We start from the raw sequence: 22,932 nt of genomic DNA, 5'->3' as shown, positions 1-22,932 counted from the left end.
AGGAAAAGTCAACAAATCCTCTTTACCTTTTCAACATCAATAATCATATGACAGTCAGTATTTGCGATGCTTCTACAACAGTAATCTTTAATCTTTGCAGTCCAGGAACTACTCTTCCCCCCACCCACCTGCTATACAATGCCCCCCTTTGTTCCACTTTCTCTCTTCCCCTTCATCACCTTGAGCAATAAGAAAAATCTTGCTGAACCCAGTGGTGTAGCATCGGTTGCTGGTGCTCAGGGCGAGTGTGAACCAACGCCCCACCAGAGTAAAGCAGGGCCATTCTGAGCCATCTGGGCACACAGTGGGGACCCTGGCTGGCTGGCACAGTCCTTGGTGGGTAGAGAGGAGCACTGGGCTGGGCAGTGCTGGGGGCTCCTTGTTCTCGCCCCCTCAAAAATTGTGTACCTGGGGCCACAGCCACCCTGGCACCCCACACAGTATGCCCTTGGCTGGAGTAAACCAAAAGCCCATCTAGTTCAGCACCCAGCAATAGTGTGCCCTCTCTCTGTTGCTCCTCAACAATTTGTGTACAGTGGCACACAGCCTCTGAATATGAAATGGTGCTTGCAGTCAAGTACACCCCACCTTAGGTTCGATTGTGACCGGTGCTTTCATATATATATTTATTAAAAGTTGCTGGTACTCACCATGAAGTTGGTATAGTGTCACATGTTTAACTTTGGGGGGGGGGGCGAGTACCAGTGCTGCATATCCTTGAGTACCCCCTGAAAAAACCCACTTTGTGACCTAGTTTTGGATCCTTACCCACCAAGTGAAGACCAATGTTCTAGAATAGTAAGCAGCAGAGGGGAAATGCCTTTGTGGTAAACTACTGCTATATAAAACAAATGTAATGAATTTTATATCATTACTAATAGCCTCATTTCGTGCTTAGAAAAATACTTACACCCTCCCACATTCCCAAACCTGAAGTCTTACATTTCGGACCTTCTGTTTTCCAGGATGTAATAGATTTTGGGAGCACCTAAGTTTAGGGAAGTTATTATTAGTTTCCTGCATTTTTTCTTTCTTTTCCTAACACAATGAAGCCTGTACCCTTGACACTGAGAAGGCTTTCATGTTAAGTTGGAAATATTGATAGTTTTGGGAGATGCCCCTATGGTTACAAAACCATAACAAATGTGTTTTTCTTAAAGAGGAGGTGGGTGACATTTGGAGCTGCTTCTGTAAATTTGTCTTTCAAGTTCCTTTTCTTTAGAACATATGGTCATACCAAAGATCAGGTATTGCATTTTCTTGTATGGCTACGGCGGCTTTTCCCAACAGCACACTTAACTTTCTAAAGTAGACTGGGACATGGCCAGTGCCGGATTTACGTATAAGCTATACAAGCTATAGCTTAGGGCCATATTCTCTTGGGGGGCCCCCAAAAAAATTTAAAGGGAAAAAACAACTGGATGTACATTTCCACAATATAAGATAAAAAATAAAATAAAATAAAACCTACATACAGCAACAGTGTTTTGTGTTGTGTAGGCTCTTGTGATGTAAGTAATGGGCCCCACCTGCTAGCCTGCTCCCTAAAATATCACTGGTTTACTCATTTCTATATATAGGGTGCCTACATTCTGCATGGACTGGTCACATGGCAACATGTGCAAACGGCTTTAGATACCTATTAGGTCCATAAATTACCATATAGCATATATTCAACACAAAAAACAGCAACAATTTGTTGTTGACAAAGAACAGCTGGACATATAAAGGGCCCCATTACCTTCAGTAGCTTAGGGCCTCATCAAACCTAAATCCAGCCCTGAACATGGCCCCGAGTAACATTCTGAAGTTGAGGCCTTCCACTCATAGAGGGTGTTGGAGCAGATGGAAATGTAAAATTGAAAATGCTTTAATTGAATTTGGAACAAACAGGTGCAATTAGCCATCATCTTCTGTGCATTGCTTCCTCTCTGAAGTATACATTCACTGGCAACAGTGCTAAATGTTAATGTTTGCATTAGGCTCATGTGTTCTTAATGCCAAGGTTTATCATAAGAAAGCCAGCACAAACACATTTTTGGCTTGAATAGTTTGATCCCCACACACAACCTGTTCAGTAAAAAATAAAATAAAATCATGCAACTTTTAGGTGTGTGTATTCAGCTTAAATTCTATGATGTTCCATCTTAAACTAGCTGATGCTTTATTCTCTGTCCTTTAGGGTAATATAAATGTGGTATGCTGATTGCCATGCTAGTCTTAGTTGAGATCTGTTTCTCAAGATGCAAGTCCTAACTATTGGATGAAATGAAACATTATTGGCTAGTATGATGTATAGCTGTAAGGCGCTAATACTTATTACAGTACTTGATTTTTTATATAGTTCTCAGTAGCTAGCTACTGAAGGAGGGTTAGGGTTAAACTAATAATCTTTATGACTGATATGGATTTTGAGTAACCATGCTGTTCCTACTCCTTTCATTAGCGTATGCACCTGAGATTTTTGCACCTGGCTTTGGTAGTTTCCACCAGTATGTATTTTGGAAAAAAGGTCTCAATTATCCCTCTTGGCACTGTACACCTGCCAGTGCTTCATTAACTGCAAAGAGGAAACAGCTCAAAGAAGATCTTATAGTTATACAGTGGTACCTCAGGTTACAGACGCTTCAGGTTACAGACTCCGCTAACCCAGAAATAGTAGCTCGGGTTAAGAACTTTGCTTCAGGATGAGAACAGAAATCGTGCGGCGGCAGTGGGATGCCCTATTAGCTAAAGTTAAGCACAGTTAATAACAGTTTCAGGTTAAGAATGGACCTCCAGAATGAATTAAGTTCTTAACTTGAGGTACCAATGTACCAAAGAGTGGCGCAGTAGCACTGTATTGGCAATCAGATCATTTAGTTGCCTGTTGCTCTTCCAACCAATTAATTGTGTTTGCATAACAGCCTCAGCAGCCATTGGAATCTGTGCAGGAGGTTGGACTAGATGACCCTCGTGGTCCCTTCCAACTCTATGATTCTATGACTGCATTTGAATGGAAATGTCTCTGGAAGGATGTTCACCTTGTGACACAAGGGGGCACTAGCTATATTTTACTACACTTAACAGCATTAGTGTATCCTCATATTTTACTTCAATGGGACATGAACATGCCTAGCTCTTTGCTGAATGTACTGTTTTGTGTCTTTATCTTGTATTTTTATGCTGTGAACCACCCTGAGATACATGAATGAAAGGTAGTATATAGATTTAATAAAAATAATTATAAATAAAATAGTGCAGCTACTCAAGTTCTCAAGTAATGAAATAGGGACACTGGCGTAGAATATGTCTAATTCCAATGCTGGCAACACTAGCAATACTTTACTGGTGCTTCTTGTTGGAATGTCAATGTTTGTTTTCATGCATACTGGAACACTTACTTAAAAAACAAATCTCTTACCTAATCTCCAACTACTATGCTGGGGTGCAATCTCAAAATACCCAGTAATAATTGTATTCATATACATAAATAGATGGAAGAAGAACTTCTGTAACTATTAGTTACAGTTTTCTTGAAAATATACTGGTACTTTAAAATATGACAGCAAGAGTGATGATTCTTTCTATAGCTGTTTATTGAATAATTCTTGACAACACAGTGAACTCTAAAATTCAGGAGAAATACCTATTATGTTTACTTATTAGGCATGAAAAAGAATTCAAATTGCCAGTGGTGCCAAGTAGGTATGCATGTGTATTATGCAAATAATAAGAGAAACAGGTTCTAATGAATTTCATTGTGCACTTGGAAATGCTAGCCCATTTCTTGAGTCTATATAGGCAGAATTATTACTAGGCAAGTAGTATTATCTCGAGTGCATCATAAAACAGCAGACATAATTGTTACCATAAATAAGCAGTGTAATGTTTTTATTCCTATAGCAATACCACTGTCGCTTACATAGTTCTTCCGAACTTTACTAGGGTATTCATGTCAGTTTAAACTGTTGGCACAGCCAGAGTTTTCAGAGCCCTGCCATGAGAAAACCCACAATCCAGAATTTGGGGAAGGATGCCAACAACTGTTTAGTTCCTTCACTAGCAGCTGGTGTGAAAGGGAGCCATTGTGTAAAACTAAATTTGGGACCCAAAAAGTTGGAGTGTCTCCCACATTACCATCCTGTCTGCATCCTAAGATCACCAGAGGATGATGTCCTCTACTGGAAGAGCTATTGTGTTGTGATGAGAGATGTTGCTTCCAAGTGGAACTGGTGCTCCTCATGCACCCAAGTTTTTTGCATTGTCCATGCAACAATATTAGCATCAAAATGCAAGCTGATATTCCCCCCATCACCATTTAATCTGGGTTTACCATTTCCAGGAGAAATCCAATATGCAACATGTACCTGCTTCCAGTGACGTGCTTGCAGTATCTGAATGACCAGTTTTCAGTACTGAACACCTTACTGGACGTATAAAAAGTCTTCTCTATCTATGGGCTGTCCTCCCCTTAGAAATATGCATGGTAGCAACACTTCTGGCATTCTGGTACCAATGACCATTTATTCACCCAAACATGTTTAAGGGTGCAAGTAAGGGTGTAGAGTTGAATAGTGATGTCCTGTTTCACAATTACAGAGGTGGCTTCAGATGCTCCTGTTGTTTTTACTGAGTTTATATTTTATTGTGATGCTATGGTGGTATTTAAGGTAGTTGCACCTAAGCCTGGGATCTTTGGGATGAAGGATTGGTTGTAAGCAGTCTAAACAAATATTTAAGTTCTCACTGAAGGAAGGAAATAAACTGGCACAAAACCATATCACTTTAAAAGCCAAGAGCTGATATTTTCCCTTCTGGACTTTCTTCCTAAAACCTCTGTGTTAAATGCAAATTAGGTGTTTTACTCCTAGCTAGCTATCTCTGTTTCTCTCAGATTATTAGGGAAATGAATCACAAACTTGGAGGTAGAAGATCCAAGAATTAAGGTGATACGAAAGTCTTTTAAAACTGCAAATGATGTTTGTGGGGGGACAGGAGGTTGGGTAAGGGAAATAGTTGGCTCAGTCTTCTGCAGACTCCCTTAATATACTGATAAACTGCAACAGTAAAAGATTAATGTTTAAAGTGCCACCTCTCACTGTGCTAGTGAATTGGAGAGGGGGGTGGGGAGGGAGCTAATAGATCTGTTATTTTCAGTTGGGCTACTGGGATGAGGTAAATTGTGGAAGAGAGAGGATACATGGAATAGTCTCTCTCTCTCTCTCTCTCTCTCTCTCTCTCTCTCTCTCTCTCTCTGTGTGTGTGTGTGTGTGTGTGTGTGTGTGTGTGTGTGTGTAACATACACAGTGGAGAGCAATGATTATTATATGGAAAAATCAATTGTTAACCCATGGCCGTTCTTGAATTCTAAATGTGCAGGAAAGTACAGTAGTTTAGTCACGGTGAAAAGGCACTCTATACATGCATAGAAATACTTTGGAAGGGAACTTGTCTATCACGACAATGCAGAGAATTCTGAAAACTTCTCTTTTATGCTAGGGATTGGGGGGTGGGTGAGAATAATGGCCAGGATTCCCTGAATGAGTCACACTAGTGAAAGCTCTGTACAAGGATTTCTAGTTCCAAGGGGAAATACAGACACATTGAACCCCTGGAATCTCTCACCTTTCAGAGCTTGAGGTGGTGTGCAATATCAGTAACACACACACACAAATACACACAATGTTTTTTCTGGGGGGATGCAGGGGTACACATACCCCTAAATATTTTGTGAATTTAAGTTTGGTCTCGTTGAGGGGCAGTATTTCAATGAGTAGAAAAATGAGAGTACCCCATAACATTTTTTTTTAAGAAAAAACTCTCTCTCTCTCTCTCTCTCTCTCTCTCTCTCTCTCTCTGTGTGTGTGTGTGTGTGTGTGTATCTATGTTATAAGTAATTGATTTGCTTTGTAGTCTGAGGCTTGCATCACCTGCTTTTATCACCTCCAATCATCTGCTTGCATGTACTTGTAGTTTTTATTTTATGCTTGTGACACATTTTAAAGTCCAGATTGTGTTAGTCCTACTATTTCTGTCAGGTCAGACTTACTTCTAGCCAGTGCTTTTTTCCCTTAAAAAAATGTTTAGGGGTACTCTCATTTTGACTCAAGAAAAACACTGTTTTATAGTTCAAATCGGGAAAAATAAATACAGTAAATGGACAAAAGTACAAAGTTTCACAAAATGTTAAGGGGTATGCATACCCCTGCGTACCCCCAGAAAAAAGCACTGTTTCTAGTTCCACCCACTTATGCCTAGGAGTGACCCTGTTTCATCAAGGAAAGCTACAAAAGTATCTCAAAGCCGAAATTACTTAGTAATTACTTAGGAAAGTAGCTCAGTGTTTAAGTATGCTTTGCATGCCGAAGGTGTGAAGAACCACTCACTGGCGGAGGAGGAGGATTGGGGGGGGGAGTGCCCCGCCCCTGGCAGTGCAATCCCAGTGGGGTGCCATCATGGCTGGGTACCATCCCCCCAGGATGTATGCCAGCCCCACCCCCGCCTGCTCTCCACCCCCCGGTGCCGGAGCATGAAGCTCCGCCACTGGAGCCACTGTGAGTCAGCCTAACCCTAGACAACACTGAGCTAGAGGTCCAGTGCTGTGACTTGGTAAAGGTCAGATTCCTAGGTGGTGGGAGTGTCTCATTCAGACGGATGGTTTTGTACTAAGCTGATTCATCAGCTGTCAACTGCAGGAAACCATGCACTGCCCACCTGAAGTGCATGCACAAGATAGGAGCATTATTCACAAATTTGGGGAAAAGTCTGGTGGGGGGGTGCGCAGGCTCATGACATGAATGTGTTCAAATACTGAAGATTAATTCCCAAAGCAAATCTGAGCGCGGTAGAACAGGAAACCGATGCAGAGTCATTCTTCCTCCTAACAAGACACCACAGGCCCTCTTCATTATTTTTTTTCTATTTAATTTTATCTTGTGCAAATGAGATTGCCGAGACCAATGTGCTCAGACAACACCATTAAGCAGTAATGGGATTTGTGTAACTAAGTGTTGTTGTTTTCTGGCACCACAAACATGAATAAAAGTTAATGGGCTGAATTCCACCTAAGAGACAAATTGAAAATCTTAGATTCTGAACTACTATTTTCCATTTCAGCCAGGTGGTAGTGATTGTTCTCAGAACCTAGTTTTGCTCTTACCAAGCGATGCGAATCATGTTATTTTCCTGCATAGTTGAATAAATGTCCTTGATAACACAGCAGTTATACTCTCCTGAAGGTATTCACAGAGCAGCCTCCAGAAATACTTTACTGTTTGGTGTTTTTGGAACATGTATTAAGGTGCCTATGCTCTTAAGTATACTTCTGTGCCACAGTGCATGATCTCCGCAGCATACAAGACACGTGGAACCTCTTGTTCTGCCTTTACACAGGCACATACATAGCAACTGTCCATTGTGAGAGTTGGGCTGCTTCAAGAGCTGGGCTTGAAGGAAAAAGGAGTGAAGCGGTGTAGCCAACTACAGGGGGGCAGTGGAACAGCACAAACTAGAAGGGTAACTTTGATGGAGGCCTTTTGTATCAACACAGTAAAACATTTGTTGTTGGCTTACAACAGTTCCTAGCTTTGCTCCGTAATACAGGGAATAATATATTTTTCTCCATAGCTCTGCATTGTGGCGGTTGGGCACAATGCTCTGCTTGGTATTTTGGTCACCCCTTATTCCCAGTTCCCCAGTTGGTTGAAAAGAATGATATTCAAAGCCTACACCACCACAAAGATACTGGAAGGAAATTGGGCAATTTGCCAAATATCAGTACAAGGATGAATGCTGTATTATAGCCCACATTTTTATGGTAACAACTAACGCTGGAGTTTTTCTCTTTGAGAGAAATATATGACAAAAAGGCCCACTCCCTGGGAAAGACTTTTCACAGACGGTTGGAACCAATCTTTTATAGATAATGGCATGGCATTTTTAGTTAAAGACCACATGCCACTCATTGGACCTGGTCTCTCAAAAACGGACAAGAGGGAGCTATGCTGGGGTCAGTGTGCACTGAGAGACTATTGCACTCGTTTAATTACTTCATTTTAAATCATTAGTACTCCTGCAATACTGAAGGATTGTTGTCCTGTTACTATGACTATCCAAAGAGCAAATATTTCTGTTTGTTTTTAATAAACTGTTGCTGAATTAAATAAATATGAATATTGGTGTGATCCAACATATGAGTAAATCTAATAAAAGCAGGTGTTTGTGGGGAAATGAGCATGGGAAACAGAAATCAATTAGCCTCATTTGCCTTTACACAGAGGGAAATCAGACTGATGCATAAACTAAAAGCTCATGATTTTATGCAGCTTCTGGGCATGATTAGTTGAAAAGGAAGTAGAATAATACTGCCGCTGATTAGGTCTTTCTATATTGCTTTCATATGAGACTCCTGCTGTTATTTCTATCTGTTTTGTAGACTCTGGGTCCTAACCTGTAAATTCACTGGGGATAGAACTATGCAAAATTTGTAATCCTGTATTTACCAGTTGCTGAGTTGGGTCAATGAAAATTGTCAACTTTAAGTGGCAGAATGTTAAATTGTTTGAAAGTTAACAATGAACATTGAACTATATGGTGACAAAAATGTTGACTAATTTTATCTTAAGGAATAAGTATTAATGAAGCAGTGTCTCATACTATGTATACTTATCCTCTCATCAGATTGTCTGTGTGCCACATGCCATATTTTTGTGTGTATAACATGCCCCCATGTATAAGACGATCCCCCTATGGGGGGGGATTGCCCAGAGTTGTTGAGCTTTTTTGGGGGGGGGATTGGCTAGTACCAATCGCCCATCCCCCCTCTGCACTATCCGTGTAGACGACCCCCAATTTTCAACATTTTTAATATTAAAAACCTTGTCTTATACACGGAAAAATATGGTAGCTTTGCATGAGGAAGATGATGTATCCCTTAGTTCTGATGTTAGAATTATGGCTGCTATTCCCAGCACTCTAGACTACATGCATGAGCTTCCTGCAGTACATTTCGCCAAAGAAGATGAAGCTCACTGCACACACATATTTATTTGCCATTTATTTTATAAAATGTTTGGATTGGTGCTCATCACATTGTGACCTCCAAAGCAGTTTTCAGCACGATAAAACCAGCACAACAATCAAAACAGAATGCAATCAAAACCCACAGGCAGCGTAACACAAATGATCCTCACTTCCAAATTCAACTTAGCCAGATCTTCCAAAGGTCTGGGAGAACAAATGAGCTTTACCAAGGAAAATGAAGCTCATCAAAGATGAAGCCATCTCTGTGTGTGGCTACATCTCACAGTTGGGGTGCAATTAGTGAAAAGGCCCTGTCCCTCATCCTGATACCGTGAGCAGGACACGCTGGTGGCACACGAATAAGAGCCCTATCTGCCAATCAAAGGGCCTGGATTGCCTGATATGGTGAAAGGTACTCCTTTATATGGCCTGGAGAGAAAACTGCAAGGAATAGCTTAAATTCTGAATTTTCAATTTGTATGAGTGGCTTTTAAATGAACCAGTACCTGAGAATACTGGGTGATTAAGCCTAAAGCAGCTGAGAGATGAGAAGTGGGCCATCTGTGCTCTGTGTGATAGAAGGAATTGTATAATTTTCAAGCATTTGCTAAAAACTGCTCCCCCCTTTTCAAGCAGATTGTCTCTACAAGAATTTTAGACAAAAACACATTGAATGAATTATATGAAATGCCAAGCGCCTTAATAATCATTGTCCCTTTTATCTGTTTTCAATTCAGGACCACTTATGGATGCTGAACTCCCAGTTTTCCATGCCTGTTGCCTGTGATGGATGTGAGGTAGGAAATGTTTATGCAGTACCTTTTATGCTTTTTGAGCCCTAGGAGGCCAATACTAATTTATGTTTGCGAAGTCTGTGTGGTTTCTTCCCAATACCTCTGTTTGTCTGTAATATGAACTAAGGGGACATTCATAGCAAAGCACAAAGAGGGAGCTGCTTTCCAGACATCCCCACAGTGTTATGAGAAGCCCTAAGTATGACCTTTACGGAGGAGCCAAGCAATTGAGTCCCTCCCTACAAATGTGGAAGGGTGATGCCCTGCAAAAGACAGAGGCAGTGGGCAGCCTTGTAAATAAGCCCACAGTGATTCCTTGCCTTGCTCTCCTGGCTTCCCAACAATGCAGGTTGCTGCTGCTTATGGCAGCATTAGCACTGGATTGGCTTCACCACCCCACCTTGCAGTCATCACCCTGTTCCTCTCCCTCTCAGTAAGCAGCAGTAGCCATCTATGGAACTGGAAAGCCAGGAGAGCAACAGAGCTTCACCCATGCTATTCTACCGGTTGCTTCTGCTAAGGTAGTGGGTGGGTGTTGGGAACTGCATCTGAGTCCTTTAATCTGGTCCCGATAGAAATTTGAGATGGCAGCATGCTCAAGTCACCTCATTTGATATGTTGTATAATATGATGTTCCATACACTGATAGTAAACTCATTATTGTATTGTGGAGAAAATGTATTGGTAAACTTGGGAAACAAGATATTTAGCTTCCCCTCCTGGGGAAGTTCAATGAGCATGAGCATGCTCAATAGGCACTGAATGCTGATTGGCTCTTGGTGGGGAGGGGAAGTAGCAGTGGAATGGAGTTCCCTAGACAAGGCCATAGCTGCTTCTCTGGAACCCTGAATAGAGGTACTCCACACAGCAACGTGTGTCTGTGTGTCTGTGTGGGTGTACATGTACACCCCCACCCCTGTATTGGTAATGGGTTCTCTTGAATTATTTTTCAATTATAATGCTCTAAAACTGAATGAGCCTTAATTGCTTTAACTGCTTACTTAACAACCATAAGGACACACTCTTGAAATGCATTGGTTACACTGTGGCAGCAGAACAGGTGTTTGTGAAAAACAAATCAGGACTGATACTTAGGTTTTGTATTAATGGCATCTACGCAGGTTTGATGCTAAAATAAAATATACAGAAAAGTTGAGCTGAAAAGCAGAGAGAGCAGGCTAGTTTTGATTTAGTTTTGATTTATATACCATTATGAACTTTTGTAAAAGCTATATAAAGATAGCTAGGAACTGGAGCAAAATATATTGATGCTAACTGGCTGAAAACATCCAGCCATTCAGCTTTTAGCATTTCTCTTGAGAACTGCCCTCAATAGTTGCAAAAGCAACCCAGACCAGCAAAAATGCCTCATCTATTTGGCCTGGCTGAGGGTTCAGTTAGTGCCTCCAGAGGTTGGGGGCAGGTATGGGTGTCATAGAACCTTAAGCCTGTGGACAGCCCACGGGCCTTTTTAGCACCAAACTCTCTAGATATACAAATTATAAATATGAGACTGAAACGCCTTTAAATGAAATAAAATGGTTCAAGTAAGAACATGTGTTTCGTCATGAGCTCTGAATCACTCTATTATTTATATGTAAAAACAAATATCTACTTGAAAAGTGAGAAGCAAGCCAGTTTTAGATCTAACTTTTAAAAAATGGATATCATAATGATATCACAAATGATTTTGGATACCGAATATGTAAAACATGGGTTACTAATCAGAGCGATGCCAGGACTGCAATTAATTATGAACTGCAATGTTTCCAGTCTAGACACTGTACTGGAAACACTACAAGTCTGGGTAATACGTATTGGCAATTTTCTCTGTGTCTAGGAGACAAGTTGAGGCCCTGTTAGTACAGATGGGTGTGTAAGCAGGGATGAGCAAATCTGGATTTCTCTCGCTCATTTTTTCAGACTTAAATTCAGTTCTCCACAATTTTACAAGTTTGTGATTTTTTTATTTTTTTAAAAAAAACACCCTCAAGAAAATTCATGAGCTTTTAGTGCAGATTTTCCCCTATATGCACATTTTTCTTTGCAATTTTGCCTAATGTACACATTTTTCCAAAGCATTTTTCCTAATACGGTGCATTTTGTATGTTATTTTCAATAATATATGCATTTTAATGCACATTTTTCCTGGATATAATTCATTTTTGTACACATGATTTGCCTGGAAAACTGCAGTGCCAAATCCAAAGAAAGGCAAATTCTGAAGAATGAATGTGTTCTGGTTTACATATTGTTTCAGAAAGTGTGGAAACTGTAAATCCAAACTGAACTGAATTTCTTTTCTGATACCTATGTGGAAGTCATCATATATATTTTTAATCTAGAAAAATAAGTTTCAGCTTCACAAAGGTTTCATTTAATGACTCACACAAGGGAAACTTAAATATGCAAGTTTGCAATCTGGAGATAACATAAACAGAGATTTCATAGTTTAATCACAGGAAAGTTTTTTCTCCAGCTGTGTCATACAACAGATTTTAATGAACTGGGTGAACCCAGTCCTGCTTCCTCTTATATTCCTCAGTTCTTTCCAGTAAATGTGGTAGTTCCAATGAACAAATGAATAGCATTGGTATTCTGTTTATTTAGACTGAAGTGCATCAGATTAGATTTGCTTTAAGGAAACAACCTTTTGAAGATCTTCCTGATATGGTGCTGTTTTTCTGTAATTACTCTGAGAGACAATTATTCATTAAGAAAAGACATGACTGCTGAATCTTTCTAAATAATGAGTACAAATTTTACCAACAGGTAAGTGCTCTCAAATCTTAAAAGAAATTCAGATCTTATAAAAAAGGGAGAAAATAATAACCTGTTACCTCTCTGTAGTGCCGTTCTTAGTCCAAGGAGTTTGCTACACATAGGGCAAAAGCCAGCATTGCTCTAACAGATAACAGAAGTTTCCAACTTTTCTCCCTCCCCATGTGTTCCCAAAATCTGATCTGGAGGATATCCTGCCCTCAATAGCAGATTTTGTGTGTGCTGCAAGAAGAGGAGAGTAAGGGGAAGCCCCATTTGCACAAGTGGAAGACCACTGTAGAAACAGGATACCACAATTGGGCACTACCCATAGTGATTTGATGTCTGTATGAAGTAAAATATAGGCCACTAAAATTCTACTCCCACTGTTTTGTTAGCTTCAACATCATCTTGGCAATAGGGTTTATTTCTTCTCTGTCCTTTGCAAATGTGTTCAAAAATCTGTTTTGAACATATAAGTAATTTGTAACTGAAAAAGTAATATGTCCAGCTGTACATAATTAATTTAGAGTTTGCTATGCCAGGAATAATAGACAATCCTGTTAGATTACTGTGAGATCTCTGCGGGAGTAGTTTGTTTATTGGACTGGCAAAGGTAGACAGCTCCCTTTTCACATCTTGTTCCTTTTCTATTCTATGGAACAGGAGGGAAAAGCAGTCTCCAGTTTTCATGACTATGGGGGTCATGGAGAATATTTCTGTTAACATGATTTCCCTCTCCTTATCTATCTTACTGGGTTTCTGGAAATTAAAAAATAATAATTGCAGTTAATATATGTAAATACTCTTTTGTGTCAGGCTAGATCTATTTAGTCTGCTAACAAGATTAATTTTTTGTTACATTTTTTTGTAGCATTGCTGTATTAGTGATTACAAAAGTATGGTATACTTGGTTAATTAAAACAAGCCACGATTAAACTGTGGCTTGTCCTGACTTATTTCAATAAACCATATTTTAAACCACCCAGAGTTCTCAGTTCAGATGAAACAACAAACTGTGATTGGTTTAAAACAGAATGCAGATACTCCAAAGGCCTGTCTTGGACATGATGCTAAATTATAATTTAGTATTACATGGCCCAGCTTTGGGTTTATATTCTGGCTGCCTACTATGTGCTTCTTACCTTATTAAAAACATTCACCAGAGTTGCTCAGTTGTCAAGAATGATGGTAAGACAGAAATATAATGTTCCCAGTGTTTGAGTGGTGTTAAACTTGCATAGATGTGGTCTGTATACATTTGCCTTTCTCTAACTTAAAACAAGATACTTGTAAAATCTATAGGGCAGATTAAAACATTTGTGAAAACAGCTTTTCCATATCTTAAACATCTTCACAAAACAGAACTTTAAACGAGAGTTAAACATAAAGGAGCCCAAAATAGCATTAATAGCTTACAAGTACAAATAATGGAGATTAATATGACATTAAGAGGGACAAAAGAAGAAAATTTATGAACCAACTTGATGATTTTTAGACAATTTAATATGCCTTTGTGTTTACCACATCTGTGTGCATTTGTGACATTTTAGAATCCAGTGTGGATCTGTCTGCATGTAAATTGGGCAGCTGGTTTACAGAATGAGCAATTAGACTGAAGCGCCCATATTGTGCACGTGCAGAAATGAGTGACAGCTCTGATGATAGGATCCAGTGCACTTAGGCAAAAGCATCCCAACATCAGACTGGGTTTTAACTAATCATTATAGAATGAAATGCGCAGCATTGCCAGATATGGCGAGAAAGCATTTTTGTTCACATGCCCTGTTTCCATAGGCTTTCAGGTGTTTCACTTTGCTGAATCCCAGACATTCTTCTAGTAATCTTAACGGAGCTGTGGAAAAGCATTATGAACAGTGGAAAGTTTATATAGTCAGGTGACATCCAAACAAAGAGCTCCTGAAAAGATTAAGATGCTGGAAGGTCCTATATTGCCAATGGAGACTGTTCCCCAACCATTTTGAGTGTTTTCCTAGTAACCTGACTCAGAGCTCCCATTTTGCCTGAAGGTGATCTAGTACAGGACTGATCACAAAGGGCAAGTGTACAAGCTGTCCATTGATATGAGCAGTGCTTTTTTCTGGGGGTACACAGGGGTACACATACCCCTAAACATTTTGTGAACCTCATTGAGGGGCAGTTTTTCAATATGAGTAGGAAAATGAGAGTACCCCTAAACATTTTTTTAAGAAAAAAAAGCACTGGATATGAGAGACCGTCCTCTAATGGGATAGTGAAGAACCTCTACTCTTCACTCCACTTGTTCAGGCAACTGTCTGTCATTTGTATCTGGGAAACACCCCCAAAGGACCATCCCACAAGATCTTCAGTTCTCAAATCCATAGTGGCCTGGACATACTAGATCCTCTCTTGATGCTCCTGAGTTGTATTCCTTCTCCCTGCCAGTCCCATTTCACCTGGATGCACCAGTCCAGGATTGTGATGCTACTTCAAATACCAGGTATATCTTCTTTCAGCACTGTACCTGCCACCTCTGTCTTTTTTGAGATGGCACCTGTTCATGAGATGGAACCTGTTCACTTTGGGAACCTGTGACTTATTCTCTCCTCAAAATCCACAGGAGACAGAAAACATGATTGACGGACAGGCAAAATTAAGACCTTTGGTGAGAAAAGCACAAGGGAAATTTGTCTCTTTCTGCACATTTATCTCTGATGCAGTAGACCAAATATCCCCTCTTTTTATACATCTTTCAGTCACTGCAATATGTTTCAAGTTATGCTGTGACATCTTTTGGGGGTGGTGAGAGGTTTCTTGGAGCATTTTTTTTTTAAGTCTAGTCTTCATTGTCCTTCAGTGCACTTTTCACCACTTCATTCAGTAATGTTAGTAAGTAAAATGTCCCATTACTCATCCCACATATCCTTTGTCCCATAAGGAACAGCTCCTTAGGAACACAGATGTGGTGAAATTTATTGCTATTATCATTAACCGATAAGAGCAAGCAACTAGTGAAAACACCAGCAGAAAAAGGTGCTAAATTGAACTGCATTAATATGTCTTTAATGGGATCCTAGGAAAAACAGATAATTTAGAAGGAATGAAGCAGGGGCTTTGATCAGAGACTCTTTCAGGGAGGTCAGAAAATAGTACTGAACTATAGACTGCTATGTGTCAAGTAATGTAGAGTTTAGTATAAATCATTAAATGGCAAGAGGTTTTGTAATTACATAAAACGTAAGTACCACCTACAGTGATAAATGAGAGTGCCATATTAGCACAAGAAATAGACCAGTGACACTGACATCACTAAAATTAATATTTCAGTTTTGGAGGGGGCTGGTGAATTAAATAGAAGACTGTGTCAATGGTGAAGGAAGATGTAAAACATGCAGATCACTTGAGGCATCTGTGAATATTGAAGTCGTTTGAACATGTGCATCCCTAATTTAGTGGTGCTGCTTGGTGTACAAGCTGGGTTCAATTTAGGGCTAATTGTGGTAAGAGCCCCCAGCCTAAATTGTTTTTCAGTTGTTTCATTTGTCTAGTACACATTCAGTTTACAGAGTAGTGCAGTACAGATACTGTAGATATCATTTTTAAACACTAAGAATAGAGAGGCTTCATGTGAAGAGCACCTGCATAGGTTAAATAAGATGTCTTAACCCTGAAAATCCACGTGGTACCGCTTCTCTTGCTTCCTTCAAATATGTCCTCCAAGCCTACTGTATCCATTAAGCCTTTGTAATAATTCCTTAATACCCACCATTACCTACTGTAACCAAATGCAAATTTAGAACTGAAACAAGCTCACTCTTTTCTCTCTTTCCCCTTTGTTGAGTTGCAGATAACTTGTCTTATACTCTTGAAAGACCATGCCCACTGATAACACGATATAAAAAACAATTAGCCCACTAGAGGTGTTTTGGGGCATTGTGTAGGAAGGGTGTGTTCGTTGGGTTCACTGATCTTCAGATCCCATCTAGATTTACAATTCTCATAGCTTCACCAGTCCTTCATTTAGCCTCAAAGTGGACTACTTGTTGCTTAGCAACTCAGCATAATAGCAGTGCACACTACAAGGCTTTGTTCTTTTTTACTTGTATTGATGTACTTTATAATAAAGAATGTGAGGTATGAAAGGGAGAGGAAATATTATGTCTGATGTGGAATTGGAGGATCCCTACAGAACAAAAGAACATTTGCTGCTTGAAGTAGTATATCAGAAAAAATGCCCTTTTGTCTATTGTGACACAAGTAAAAAAAAAAAAAAAGCCCAGTAATACAGTTTTTTTATTACAATAAATACTCTTTATAGCATTCCACTTCATCAATGAGGTGCTCTAATGTTTACTACAACCAACTCCTGAGTACCTGGGTTGCTGGGTTCTTCTGTGGAACAATGCTAAGACTTGCAGGCAAGATCTCATGCATGTTCAATGAGGTTTATTCATAAGTAGGTCCATTTTAGATTTTCAGCCCAAGATATTAATTCAAAACTGGGTAGATGTTATTAAGTGGCTTTTTTCCCCAGATAAGGTTTAGAAAAACCTATTGCTATATCATTTCCAGTCAGAATAAAATGCAGTTTCCACTGGAACTATATAAAGGTAGTATCAAAATGCCAGGGGGAAATACCTAAGGATGAACTTTAAAAATTAGATTATCTCAAAATTCCAATGATGCTTTAATAAAAAGCAACAGTTGTAATTACGCTTATTTGTACTGTATTTGATTTTACAAGCTATCCATCTCACTCAGTTTAATAATTTATGAAAATCTGGGCCTGTGGTTGAGGGTTTTTTTGGTTGAGATTTGTTTCCATGAGTATGTTTTGGTAGATATACATTGTTGCATAGACCAGTGTTTGCCAAACCACTTGTGAGTTGCAACTGGTTAATTTAGGTTAAGCTTTTGCCCTCTGTTGCCTGCATATTCCTATACCATGTGTTGCAGGAATTGGAGCAAAAGCCAACATGCTTTTCAGAATGTAAGTCTTTAAATAGGAGTGATTAAGAGGAGCGATTATATGCTTTTAAAAATAATGTGTGGGATGTGCTAATAACAATATCTTTGCTTGCTTGGTACAGGAGCTTCAACTTAGCATCCGCCTTATGCTCACCTGGCAATTTCCCCCAGTTTATTAACTGCAAGGGGGGGGGGGAATTTTAATGTTTGATGTGGGCTGTGGAAACAGAATTTTATTTTACATTATTGTTAATTTGCAACTCAGACAGTTAAGTTGCAGCAAGCTTGGGTCTCCTAAGCTAGGCAGTATTTCCACTTGCAAAAACTGAAATATGTTCTTGTTGATTGGTGCTAACCAAGGTGACATTCAGATCTGAGCCTGGAAACAAATTTGGAATGCCCCACAGTGCATTTTAGTATATTTATGTAGCAAGCATAATTCAAATGATTAACCCACTTCTAATTGAATTTTATCCTAATGATTAGATTGTTTATACACATCAGTATGATGGAAAAGGACATGTCCAATAATAAAGTTTCGGATCAATTTGAGGAGGGATCTGAGTGACTTGAAAACAGTAATAATAATTTTATTATTTATACCCTGCCCATCTGGTTGGTGGCTTCCAACACTCTCTAGTTCAGGCATGGCCAAACTTGACCCTCCGGATGTTTTGGGACTACAATTCCCATCATCCCTGACCACTGGTCCTGTTAGCTAGGGGTGATGGGAGTTGTAGTCCCAAAACATCTGGAGGGCCAAGTTTGGCCATGCCTACTCTAGTTTATGGTACACAGTGTTCTACTGTGTGCTGACATGCAAGGCCTTGCAGTATGCCAGGGTTCTGAATTTTTATCAAGTGCTCCTGCAATGTTGTGAAAACTTTATAGTGCAGGGGACTGTGCAAAGCCTTGTAGTCTGGTGCTCAAGAGAAGGGTGGGCAAAGTCTTCTCTTCATGGCTTGCTACAACTGTTGCTAGAGCACTGCCATTGGTAAGGGGGATGACAGAATGGCAGGAAAAGGAGGGAAGGCATTTAGGGTATTGGATGATGGGAGCTGAGATTTTTCTTCTCAGATTAAAATCCAAGCTTGAGAAAAATTAAAGACCAGTAATGCATGCCTCATAGCACTTTGGAGAGTGTATGTCTGGGCCAGTGTGTATGGAATTGGCAATGTTTTTAGATATAACAGACATTTTTAACACGAGCAGGGAATCAGTAGTCCTCCAGATGTTGCTGGGACTACAATATGCACCATCCCTGACCATTGGGCATTGTGTGTTGGAAGTGACACGCTGGCCTGGGCAAACCTCTGGGTCTATTGCAGGAGACAGTTATGTGCAAATCACTGAAATTTCCAGCCTAACTGTGCTGTTTTTGTCTTAAATGTCAATGTAGTAGTGAAATATAATCACACCTTGGGCATGTGATTTCTATAAAGATTGAGAGCATTTAAGGATGGTGTTCTTAGGTGTGCATTGGGAAATTCAAATCACAAGGAACTGAGTTTCCAGATTACAGATCAGTCTTTGAAAACCTGTTCTTAGAATTGTAGCACAGCTGGCTGCACACTGCCAAATTCTAAAATATTGCAGCAAGGTATTCCAGAACAACTCTGAACTAATGAATCCACACCATGTCTCTTAACTGCAGAGCAAAACACAATCAGTGGTATTATTTCTTCATATTTTTATTCTCCTCACAAGCATCCCCCACATACAGTTTGGGTGGGGAGAGAAGTTAACATCTATTAATCATTATTTCCTAGTATGATAACAATGGCTAATGGGCACACTACAGTTAAACAAGTTCTGGTGTGGAGGTGTCGTTATTAGTTCTTCCCTCCTTCATAACAAAAGTGAAAATTCTGCCAACCCACACATTCCAGATTGTATCAGATCACAGCAGAACTCCCCACTGTTGCTTTCGAAAGTGTATCAGCTATGCCCAAATCAGACAAATTCTTCAAAGGGGATGTTGAACAAATAAGCAAGCAGTCTTATATGTTTGTTGATTTGGCTAGCGAGAAATCTGTTCTGTGTACTTTTCTCATTAACAGTTTTGGTGTGGGACAAACACAGATAGCTGTATCCAACTTTTAATGTTTCCTGGATGAATTCCCAGACTTGAGTTATGGGGAACAAAACTGGTTCTCACTTCCACTGTTGCTAATGGAAGACTTGGCAAGAGCGTGGCAACATGCTGATTTAGGGAGTATCTTTGTGAGGCATACAACTGGGTACTTGTTCATTTGGAAGTTGGTTTAGAAACCAACTATTTTGTATTGTCCAACTGTATTGCTCATCAGAATATAGTACAGGTTGAACACAGTTCTGTCTGCTTCTCCATGGTGATATACTAACACAGAGCCGTGTGTCACTACCTGATATCCAGGATAATTGTGACAATTTCGAAAAGGCTACAATGCTTCGTCCCTAAGGCTTACTTAATTTGCATCTTATTTAGGAAACATGACATCTGTTCCTGTTCAGAAGTCACTGTAGAAGAGCTTTGGGGGTTGGTGTAGGGCATTTTCCTTCCAACCTGGTACCCTCTCGATGGGCTATAACTATAGCAGCTTCAGGCTTCCCCTCTTTCGCTCCCTTGATGATGTGGTTGTGCACCCCACTCAAAGGTGGGTGGGTAGGGCCTATTCTTTGACCTTGCTGTGGATATATTTAGTCACTGTATTCAGGGCTGGGGGGGGGGGGGATTTGCCTTCAAACTAATTGGTCCTGTCTGTGGGTTTTGCCTACCTTATAGAAATTGTCACAGCTGGTTGGTGGATAAGACATTGTATTGCATCCTGAGTCTTGACATAAGAGGTAGGCCGAAGCCCCTACTTCATTTCCTCCTTCAAAGAACTAGGGTATCATGTTAAAGGGATCTAGTGGAGGTGCCTCTGTCCAAATACCTAAATGGAGGTGGACAGTGGACAGACCCCAGGCTCTTTACCAGCAGTGTCCTGGAGGGACCGCCTCTATTTGAAGTGTGTCATGGGATGGTCCTTAACCTGGAATCAATCCTGTAGGAACAATCAACCAGCAGATTGGGTTGGTTGATTCAGGATACACACCCAATGCCTAAGCCAAGACCGTAATATATCTGTAATAAATGAAGTTGTGGCCTATTGAACTCCAAACTGGCTTGTTTAAATTGGCCTTTATTACTTCCCTCCATGTTTCCCTCCAGCCCTGACATTTGCAGGCTTACTGCACCTCTGCTAAGTACCAGGAAAAAGCACATAGTAAGAGAAAGATTGTTGCATTTGCTCATGAAGCAGAGTGTTGGGAGTGATGATTTTGACTGGCCTCTGTTGGGATCATAATATTTACAGTTGGCCTCCTCTTCAATACAGCTCATTTTAGTCCATTATTCTTTGAAGGATCATCATCCTAAAGCCTCTTGTTTCTCTACTAATCTCTCTGAAATAGGTTGTTACCCAAATATGGCTTTCACTTTAGTTAACATAGACTGCATACACATCATACATTTAAAGCACACACACACACACACAAAATTCTGGGAATTGTAGTTTGCTAAAGGTGCTGAGAATTGTAGCTCTGTGAGGGGTCCACCACAGTTCCCAGGATTCTCTAGATGAGAAATGTGCTTTAAATGTATTGTGTTTATATAGCCATGGAGGTTGATTATGATGAGCAAGCTGAGGGTTTAATGGAAAAATAACATGGATTGTTCCAAAGTAGTAATCTCTTTTCAAGATTAAGATAAAGATAAATTGATCCATATTATGATTTAGGCTCCTTGCTGCTCCATATCATGAAATGTACATAGACACACACATTAAAATTAACATGCTGTATCTGCCCCATTCAAAGTCTTTTGACAATTTTTCTGCAATAATTTAGGCTCCCTTCTGGGGGAAAAAATTGTTCAATAGATGTGTATTTTTATAATTGGAATGTTCAGTGGTTTATCACCCATATACTGTAATTAAAAATGAGAGTTTTTGTGACACGAAGAGGTAGAATTGGTAGAAAAGGATCACTGAAATTTTGCCTTGTATTGGTGTCTGCATCCATCTGATCAAATCTCACTGTGCACAAGCTTGTTATTAACTTGCAGTAGTTGGAGAAGTTGGCTTTTACAATTCTTTTAATTAAGTGTTGGTGGAGTTGTTTGGAAAGATGCTGTCTGTGATGAATATATTGCTATAAAGTGCTTCCTTAGAAACTGAGCAGAAAGTTCAACAATACGCAGAGTAACTAGGCTGATAACATTGTCATTGTCACTTAGTACCATTGAGTTTCTGAAATACATTCTTTGCTGACACAACTGTATACATACATACATACATACATACATACATACATACATTTTAGGCAAGTGCCTAAAATGCTCTGAAATTACGCCTTTGTACATAGGTTCAATACAGCAGTTCCAAATTCTAGTGCCATTTGTATTTGTTCACAGGTAGTATTTATGCCTTTCCCTTCCTCTGAGGATCTCAGGGTGATATACTTGGTTCTGCACCACCCTTCCTCATAGCCATCATGTAACATAGGGTAGGCTGACAGACAATGACTTGGGAACTTCAAGGCAAAGTGTGGATTTGGACCTGGTTCTGCCCAATCCAATCTAACTCTCTCACCACTGCACGGGGGGTTGCCAATCTTTTTGGGCCAGTGGACACATCTGGAAATTTGAGAGTGTGTCATAGACAACAGTCATAAAATGCTTGCTCTGGGGTGTGGTATGCCACAAAACGGCTGCCACAGTGATGTGGCATAATTGCTTCCACATCTAAAAGGGCAGAAAAACAGACAAGACCATGAAATGCTGTGAGTCTGTCCCCTATCAGCCACCCCATGGGGTGTGTGGCACCTAAATCAGTCATTGCTATGGTTACCCACAGAGATAAGCATTTTGCACCCCTCTATTCAGAACTGATGGGAGAGTGGGCATCCAATTAAATGCAGGCATGTTTAATACGGCATGCTCAGTGTAGGGAAGGCAGCCCAAGCAGGAACAGAAAACAGTTTCTTGGGGATTGTAGATTTTTGAGAGAATGTTTATTGAGACATCTTATGGGCACCATAGGTGGTACTTGCAGGCACACTGGCAGACTCCATCACCATCCTGACTCTGGATCCTCAGTGTTGGTTCTCCTCAAAGGCATGGTCCGGTGTTGGATTAAGCTACCTTACTTAATGGCTAGGTTTGTTATTGAGGCTTCTTTGTGCAGTGTCCTTTTTCTCAGAAAGAACAAGAAAGAATGAAAAGCAGGCAGCCTAGTTTTATAAGATGGGCAAGGAAATGCCAGGCAGCTTCAGTTCACAAGAAAGCTTTGACAAGCACTCCACTTGGCATGGACCAAGGGGCTCATCCAAACTGGAGTTTAATATGGATTTGAAGTTGCTTGTATGTGTCTCCTTTTGCTGTTTCCACATGACGACCTCCTCA

The 22,932-nt window shown here is 40.1% G+C and overlaps 1 protein-coding gene across 7 annotated transcripts in view; it reads left to right on the top strand.

Moving 5' to 3' along the window:
- HTR4 (5-hydroxytryptamine receptor 4) overlaps positions 1–22,932 on the top strand; it is a 177,108-nt gene that overhangs the window by 55,809 nt on the left and 98,367 nt on the right. For 6 of the 7 annotated variants that reach the window (XR_014559376.1, XM_083719505.1, XM_083719508.1 and 3 more), the window contains exon 2: positions 9,741–9,800. Coding sequence is in view for 6 of the 7 variants with exons in the window: in XM_083719505.1 (XP_083575631.1) it covers positions 9,790–9,800 (11 nt within the window). In the remaining variant the exon portion in view is untranslated. Of the gene's footprint in view, positions 1–9,740; positions 9,801–12,407; positions 12,570–22,932 lie in introns of all 7 variants that reach the window. The other variant, XM_083719504.1, reaches the window with a different exon arrangement.

The sequence above is a fragment of the Podarcis gaigeae genome, assembly GCF_964106915.1.
Source record: "Podarcis gaigeae genome assembly, chromosome: 2".
Taxonomy (NCBI): domain Eukaryota; kingdom Metazoa; phylum Chordata; class Lepidosauria; order Squamata; family Lacertidae; genus Podarcis; species Podarcis gaigeae.
Note: the sequence above shows the minus strand (reverse complement) of the source record. Positions and strands in the feature narration are given on the sequence as shown.